At 30.0% G+C, this 8,460-nt stretch overlaps 1 protein-coding gene across 2 annotated transcripts; it reads left to right on the forward strand.

Annotated features, from left to right (window-relative positions):
- The first annotated feature begins 301 nt into the window (after positions 1-301).
- Positions 302-5,093, forward strand: LOC105794776 (zinc finger CCCH domain-containing protein 15). 2 transcript variants are annotated; one of them, XM_012624088.2, is made up of 3 exons: positions 302-1,090; positions 1,768-2,075; positions 4,684-5,093. In XM_012624088.2, the coding sequence occupies exons 1-3, from the start codon at positions 509-511 to the stop codon at positions 4,781-4,783; spliced, it is 990 nt and encodes a 329-aa protein (XP_012479542.2). In that variant the 5' UTR covers positions 302-508; the 3' UTR covers positions 4,784-5,093. The 2 variants fall into 2 exon arrangements, with proteins under 2 accessions (XP_012479542.2, XP_052484508.1); XM_052628548.1 differs by lacking the exon at positions 4,684-5,093 and adding an exon at positions 2,377-2,600 and having other exon boundaries at positions 311-1,090.
- Positions 5,094-8,460: the final 3,367 nt, after the last annotated feature.

Below are 8,460 nucleotides of genomic sequence, written 5' to 3' on the forward strand. Positions count from 1 at the left end.
ACATGATTGAGCTTGATCATCATCCTCCCCCCTCCCATTGTCTGTTGTCAAAACTTGAGGATGAAGGAAAGCGTAGAAGGGTATCCTTGGTAATATAATTTAATCAAGAGGGCATTTACGTCATTTGCTAATGGTGTGAATCCTGCATTGCCAAAATGCAATGCAAGCGCACTTTTCTGTTTTCTCTGCTGGTACCACTGTTGGTGCATGCAAACAAGTATTGCAACTGTTATTTGTGAACTAGAAAATGAAATTTACAATTTAGATTAAATGACTTAAATGCCCTAACAATGATTTAAGATGATTGAAATCCAAGGGCAAAAGTAGGTAAAGAGTGAAAATTCTAAAGTGAACAAAGGGTAATTCTATGATGTGCTTATTTAACAGTTTTGATTCCAGAATTCCTCTCTACAATTCACTGCCGGGCCACTTTTTTCCCTCCAATTCGATATTACTGTATTTTTTTACTTTTTTCTGCTTTCTCTGAATTCTTTTTTCAAGCTTCGGTATGCAAAACGACAATGTTTCAACCGCCTACGGTGACCTCGCAGCCGGAAAACTGAACCATCACCAGAATGGCGGAGTTTACTCTTCCTCCACCGCCAACTCATCCGCATCTCTCTTAGCTCTCCATCATCCCCGCCTTCTCATGCAACAGCATCAAGATATGATCAACCGTCACAGCCTCTGCCTCTCGCGCTTCCGCGAAGCTGCAAAAGAAGCCGAATCACTCCGCCAAGAGAATACTTCTCTACGATCAGTCAACAGCGACCTCAACAAACAACTCAACGCACTGTTCCAAGCCTCTGTTCAGGATCACTTTGCATCCTCTGATTACAACACAACCCCGTTTGATTTGGAGAACGCGTTGGAAGGACTTTGTTTCGGCGGCGGAGGCGGCGTAGGAGAGGGAGAAGTTTCTGACATGGAAGGTGAAGTGGATGTTGAGAGGGTTAAGTTGCCTAAGAGCATATCGATTAGATCTAATGGATATCAGAAGATGATGAGTAAAGCTGGAGCAGCGAGTCATCGTGGTAAAACTAGGGGACTAGCTCGGACTTCAAATGCTTCTCAACAGATCAGTAGAGCTGTGAGTATAATTTTGACTTTCTTCTAATTCTTTCCCTTATTCTGTTCGGATAGCAAATTCGTAATTGCCAGTCTATTGTTCTACATTATGTACATATCGCCAGTTTATTTTCATTTCTAGAGTTATATTTATTTGCTTATTTCTAAAGCTATATGTCAGGCAAAGCTGGCATCAGTACAATATTCTCGCAGCCAAACAACGGAATGAGCACCATTAAGCATTAATTACATTTTTTATTACGATTTTATTTAATGAATACCTTCTCTGACTTGGCAATGAAGCAATACAATAAACTTAATTATTTTAGACGCGACTGAGATGATGATATATATTTAGTTCAAATTTATTCTTGTTAGTGGCTTTTTAGCCTTTTGGGGGAGAAGTGAGGAGCTAGTTCAAGGGACTCTGAAATCATCCTTGTATTTTATCTGTATAACATGAAAATTTGTTAGTATAGAGTTAAGACTTTCGAAAGTTAAACGATGGCGTTAGTAAGATTGTTAACAACCAGAGGTTTGCTTAGACGTGTAAGGTTTTGTTTGTATGGTGAGCTACCTTGCTGCCACCAAAAGAATGTGAAATGACAATATTAGTATAGATTATTCATTTGTTTCTTGTTCTTAATTAAATCTTATAATAGATAGGGTGAGTAATGTCTTTAGACGAATGTAAAGCAGAAGGTGTACGTGCAAGGAGGGAAGGAGGAGGAAGAGCTGCTTGAACTGGAAGTATACAACCAAGGCATGTTAAAGACTGAGCTCTGCAACAAATGGCAAGAGACTGGTGCCTGTCCATATGGTGACCACTGCCAGTTTGCTCACAGTGTCGAAGAGCTCCGCCCTGTAATACGCCACCCTCGATACAAGACTGAGGTCTGCAGGATGGTCCTTACTGGTGATGTCTGTTCCTATGGCCATCGATGCCATTTTCGTCACGCACTTACTGAACAGGAGAAGTCCATTGGCCACCTAAAGCCCCAAACCAGGTAAACCTATTCGTTCAGGTGATTATCATAATGGTTGGTAGCTGTAGAGATGTTCATATAACTCTGAACCCCAGTTTTTTTTTTAAAAATAATGTGCTTAATCCAGTCAGTTTATAGGTATGATGAGCATATATTAAATTTCGAAATTGGAATCATAAAATCAAAGAAAAAGTTACGAAATATGGAGATTAGTAGAGGCTTTGTGTTCCCCGATGGTGGGAGATACGTTGAGGTGATTAGAGATATCAGATATGCACTTTTTCTTTTTACTTCTCTTTACTATGTTTGTTTCTTCAAGTAGCATGAGTACTTGCGGTCACGGGGATGTTTGGTGCGCTTAAAGCAAGCAACAATCTGACAACAACTAAAAAAGAGAACCATTAATGGTAATTATGTTCTTAGATTCTGGCAAAGTAAGCAACTTCCGTGAAGTCAATATTGATGTCATTACCCATTTGAAACTCCTCCTGGATGAGCTTTTTGTTGCATACTTACGGAGTAATGAAAATTTTGAATTAAAAACCTCATCTTATTTTGGTAAATGCTAACTGCTAGCTATATGAAGCTAGAAATGGGTTCCTATGTTTTAACACTATACTCTAATTAACAAGGAAATATTAAAGATTTTTGGTTTTACATCTGAAAATTCTGAACATATAGCAAATTTTAAGTATATCTATGGAACAAAACTGATTACGATTGAAGAAACTGAAAGTTATGGGTTCACATTTATATGTATAATTAATGAAACTAATTAATATGGTACGAGGGAATCTAATTCTGCTCTTATAAAATTTTACAGCAGTTTTAGCTATTGGCTCCTTTTAAATCCCACAGTGAATGGGAGCAAATGTTTGCCAATATATAGAAAGGCATGAATATAAGATTACATTTGATAATAGAATTATGGAAATATAAGATTTTATTATTTGATTGATAAGAATGTAAAATTATGTAAAAGTATAATTTATTATTTTTTTATAAAGTTTATTTTTAAATAGGTCTATTTTTATATTTTTAATTTTAATTTTATTAAATTATGGTAATTATTATTTTATTATAATTTACATATTGATAAGTAAGATATATGATGTTGAAATAATTTTATAAGTCATAATTATAATAATTCATAAAATATAGTTGCACATTCACTATAATTTATAATTTATAAATTTTAATTATAATCATAATATAATAATTATAATTTTAAAGTTGACATCTACTATTCCAGTGTAGGAAAAAATGTATTTTAATTGAATTAAATTTTATTAGAGAAAAAATTGATTAAAATAATAAAAATAAATGGTGAATTGATTCAAAATTTAATATTTACGCATTATAAGTTTAAGATAATCTAAGGGATGAGTGTATTGAGATTGCATCAAATATTTTGATATCTTTATATTATTTGAGACCGTGAAATTACGAGATGATCGAAATATAAAGAATCCAAACAATGTAATATTATTCCACAATGTGAGATTACGTGTTGTGCTATATTTAGCCAACCAAATACACCATTAATTCAAAATCTAATTTAGTTTTATTTAAAAAAGAGTTTAAGTATTAAAAAGCCCTTCAAAAATAATTTTAAAAAATTTCAATTGAGCCCTTGGAATATGGTTTTTTGACGACGTCCCCGTCGAACTGTTAAGTATTGATGTGGCATGGTGGTTGATGTGGAAAAATGATAATGTGGTGGCTAACGTGGCATTTGACGTGAAAGAATGTTGACATGAAAGGCTTAATTGATCTTTCATTATTTTAAACGGACTTAATTGATTTTTAATTATTTAATCCAATAAATTATTAAAATATCATAAAATTTGGAAAACATAAAAATAATAGAAAAACTATAAATATTATTAAATATTAAAAAATATAGAATATTATTAATATGTTATGAAAATATAATAATATATAAATTTAGAAATTATAGAAAACAATTTAAAAATATAAAAAAGTTATAGAAATATATATAAATTTATAAAAAATTATTAATAGTATTAAAAAGTTATATAGTATTAAAAAGTTATATAAATTATAAATATATATAAGAAAAATATAGAAAAATTTTGTTATTTGAAAAGCTTGGATTTGGTTTTGACGGGTGGTTGAAGAATACTAATGTGATCAGACTTGTACGGGGTGTCAAGTAAGGGGTTGATAGACAATAAATTTAGTGTTTGATGAGTAATGATTTTGATTAATGAGAGGTGGTACGGAAAAAGTTGATAATGATGGATCAAGATATAATATAAGGTACTGTGAGAGAGAAAGCAAAAACTATTAGAAATTATTAAAATATTATAAAATTATTAAATCTTATAAAAATTTTAAAATTACTACTATTATAAATTTGATTCATTTTTAGCATTTTTTTTTATCTTTTCTAGAATTCTTTTTAGAATTTTTTATAATATTAATTAAGCACTTTTAAAATAATTAAAAAAATCAATCAAACCATTGTAAAATAATTTAAAATGAATTAAACCATTGTACTTTTTCTAAAGTTGTGGAGAGTTTCACTACAACCCGTCGATGGCTGATTCTTTCTAGTTTTTTTTTTTTTTTTTTTTTGGTGGCTAAAGATTAACACCTTTCCCAGGTTCGCTCTTTTGCATCTTCTAATTTGGCAGCATGGATACGCTATTTTTTATGGAAAATATATGTGGAATAAAAGTCTCTCCAATCTAGGTATAGAATGATGCTTGGAACACAATGGATACTTCAGGGAATTTGACTTGAAATGACCCCAAATGGAATCCTCCACTCCTTGGATCAATCAAGATGCTATGGCTCACGACTGCAATGAAAGTTGAGGGGAGTATGAGCAATGGCCACTACAATAATCATTGCAGGTTGGCAACTTTTTGGAACAAAATTGTTGAGCTGTAATGGCTGTTGCTATCTTGATAGTTCATTTTTCAACATCAATCCATTTAAAGCATCATATTTTGAAGATTAAGACATTTTCAACACTTATCTTTTATATCTCCTCATTATCCTGGACTCTATTATTCTATTTTATATGTTATTTTAATTGCATTTTTATAGGGGAGATTAGTTATAATTTATCTAGTATGTTAGCCAGATGAAATTATGTCGGGGAAATTTGTACAAGTTTCAACACTTATCTGTTCATTAAAGAACTAGTAATACGAGTGTATTCTTTGTTTTTTAGCCGAAGTTTTTAAGAGAAAAACTTATAAGAAAAATATATAGAACTTTAAGTATAAATGTAAAGTTGCTAAAACGAGGTGTATTAAAACTTAAATCACTTATCGTATGAATTTGGTAGATGGATTATCTCTCTAAAAAAGACCTCAACAGGCATAAAAAAAAATGAAATTGCTTAAGCTACTTCATTTTGTTGATTTTTATTTATCATAGTTACACTCTCGATCGACGCTCACTAGCTGCGCCACTGCTTATATCATTGCTCCCTTGTTCTTGCAATGGTAGTTTGATTGGCAACAAGGTTCTCTACCATTATCAATTGTTTCCTGGGAGGAGGGGAGTTTGCTATTGTTTCTAAAGAGTCCCTTTCGTCTTTTAATGAGAATTTTTGGGTGTCTCTTTCGTATGTTCTGCGAGCTTGTAAATGGACAGTCGACTGGGTTGCAAGAAAAACAAAGATGGGATTATGGCCATGTGATTGGTATTCCCTTGATGTAATGTTTCTGTTCTTTCGATGAAATGATGAACCTCTAACCCCAAAACAAAAATAATTCATTAATGTTAATGTAAAAAAGTAATTCAAAAATCAAAATTAATGTTAATATAAATAGGAATAAATATCAAAATTATGATCGTAATTTAATACATGGGCTTTGATTCAATTGTACATGTTTACATCAATTTTTATGTATGTAATATGTCAATACAAAATGGTATTATATCAATAAAATGTTAGTAGTTTATGAAAATTAAATCAAATTAAAATATCATTTCAAAATTACACAAAATTAAATTTCATATATAACAATACACCCATAAGTAGTTTTGAGATTTATCCCTAACAAATACTAAAAATTTTAAATTTTAAAACATCCGTAACTTAAAAATATTTAAAGTGGTTAGTAAGTCGTGATTGTAATTTTAGTCAAAATACTTAAAAGCGAAACTCAACAAAATCATTGTCCGCTCATTGACAAAATTAGTGAAAAATGCCGCTTTTTAACAACCTAGTGATTTAAGTACTTTTTTTTACATTATTTAGGGGAATAGATTGATTTTGGAAGTAAAAAGCTAACTTGGCAAAAAGTGTGTCCCAACAAATCTTTTATACTAGACGTGTTTTTAACAATTTAACTTTTTTAGTTTGTTGGTTAAATGCTTGCATTTTTACTCTTGAGTTTTAAATTTGAATGTTTTTTTTAAATAAATGATTCAAGCTCTTTTAAAAAAATTTAATTAATGTTTTTAATTTATAAGTATACTATTTTGAAGTTTTTAATTAAAAACATGTTTTTAAGTTTTATTTTTAAGCTTTTTAATTAAAAACTTCTTTATTTAGGTAGACAAAATAATAAATATGTAGTTATAATATGATGAAAATAAATTATATATATCATTAAAGATATCTTATTTTTAAAACATCAACTAATTTTTAATATATTTTTATATATAATTTTATATGTTAAATATTTATTTTTTCACGTACATTGTGGGCATGGTAAGCTCCAATATTATAAATGTAATTATTTCAAATGTAATTATTTTTCACCTATTAATTATTTTAGTAAATATAATTTTATATGTGGAATATTTATTTTTTCATACATATCATGGGTGTGACAAATTTTAGTATTATATATTTTTGTATGTGTATTTTAACAATTATTTGAAATATTTTACATATAAAAATAATGATATTTGAAATAATTACTTTTTTAATATTAGAATTTACCATACCCACAATGTAGGTGAAAATATATTGATATTTGTAATAATTATTTAATTTTATAATATTAGAATCTATCATACCCACAATAAAAGTGGAACAAAAATAAATATTTCACATATAAAAATTATATTATATTTGAAATGATTAATTAATTTTTATATTAGAATTTATCATATCCATAATGTACATGAAAAAAATATTTGACATATAAAATTATATATCAAAAAATTAATTTATGTTTTAAAAATAAAATATAATTAACAAAATGATATATATATATTCATTATATTCATAATGCAAGTGAAAAAATATTGATATTTGACATAAAAAATTATGAAAAAATTATTTGACGTCTTTAATAAATAAAATATATTTAACATAATAATATATATACTTATTTTCATTATATAATTACGTATTTATTAATTAGAATAGACTAAAAAACTTAAAAACATGTTTCTATATACGCGTAGTTTTATTTTTGGAGGGTTCAGTCCACATACATGAGAACTAGGGCTTTCGTCAGCGTACAAAGGAAAAGCATAGGCGATTGGTATGAGCACCTATTTATAAGGGAGCTTAAAATGCCTAAGAGGCTCCCTGAAGAAAGGGCAAACAAAGGCTTAGGCCGGTGAAGATGGAAACGGAGAGAGAGTTACTGGAAATTTTTGGAAGTGGGGTGCGAGGAAAGATCATTTCTCTTCTCTCTTATATATATACACACACACACACACACACACATACAAAGAGATCAAACCAGATCTTTCCTATGCCCCCCATTCCACTGATTTCTAGTTCTTCTTCTCCATTTTCTTTCTTCTTTCTTTCATTTCATGCCTGCACCTTCGCTTGGTAAGTTCAATCGGTAAATCTTATCTATTCTTCTCGTTCTTCGTTTCTATATTTAAACAGATCTGTTTGTTGATCTTTCAGCACACACTTCTTATATTTTGTTTTTTTTGTTCTTTCTCTGATCTTTACTGTAAATATAAGTAATCTTCCATGGATTTCCTGTGAGTCCAGTTGAGAAATCGTTATTGTGACTCGGAGATGATATGCAGATGTATTTGACCCTTGATTTCAGATTCACTCTCCCCTTTTGAAGATCGGTTAATTTATAATTTTTGTTAGAAGACGAAATTTTGTCAAGATCCTTGAGTATGGTTTAAGAATCTTTTTTATATCTGAAATTTTAAGCTAACTATAGTAGCAATTTTTTTCTGGGAACGGTGGAAGCTTTGGATCTGTCGTTGCTTCAAAGTATTCCTTTGTTTCACTGTTTGACAGAGTGTGCTCTTATATAACTATACCACAAGCTATAATCAAAATAAACAGCTTTCCCTTGTCCCCAAACGAGAAATGGCAGGAGTTGCAACCATAGTTCTTGATAACGAAAGTTACTAGTAAGAGTTGAATCTATTGTAGTGGCTGAAGCCTTAGCCAAGGATTTTTTGTTCTGGGCGACCTCTGCTAAAA

This window comes from Gossypium raimondii, chromosome 3 (assembly GCF_025698545.1).
Source record: "Gossypium raimondii isolate GPD5lz chromosome 3, ASM2569854v1, whole genome shotgun sequence".
Classification (NCBI taxonomy): domain Eukaryota; kingdom Viridiplantae; phylum Streptophyta; class Magnoliopsida; order Malvales; family Malvaceae; genus Gossypium; species Gossypium raimondii.

What these genes read in the sequence shown, in the direction of transcription:
- LOC105794776 (XM_012624088.2), top strand. Translation starts at nt 509, where the DNA reads ATGCAAAACGACAATGTTTCAACCGCCTACGGTGACCTCGCAGCCGGA. An exon ending in CTCAACAGATCAGTAGAGCT is followed by an intron (nt 1,091 to 1,767) that starts GTGAGTATAATT and finishes AATGTAAAGCAG; the next exon opens with AAGGTGTACGTGCAAGGAGG. An exon ending in CACCTAAAGCCCCAAACCAG is followed by an intron (nt 2,076 to 4,683) that starts GTAAACCTATTC and finishes CACCTTTCCCAG; the next exon opens with GTTCGCTCTTTTGCATCTTC.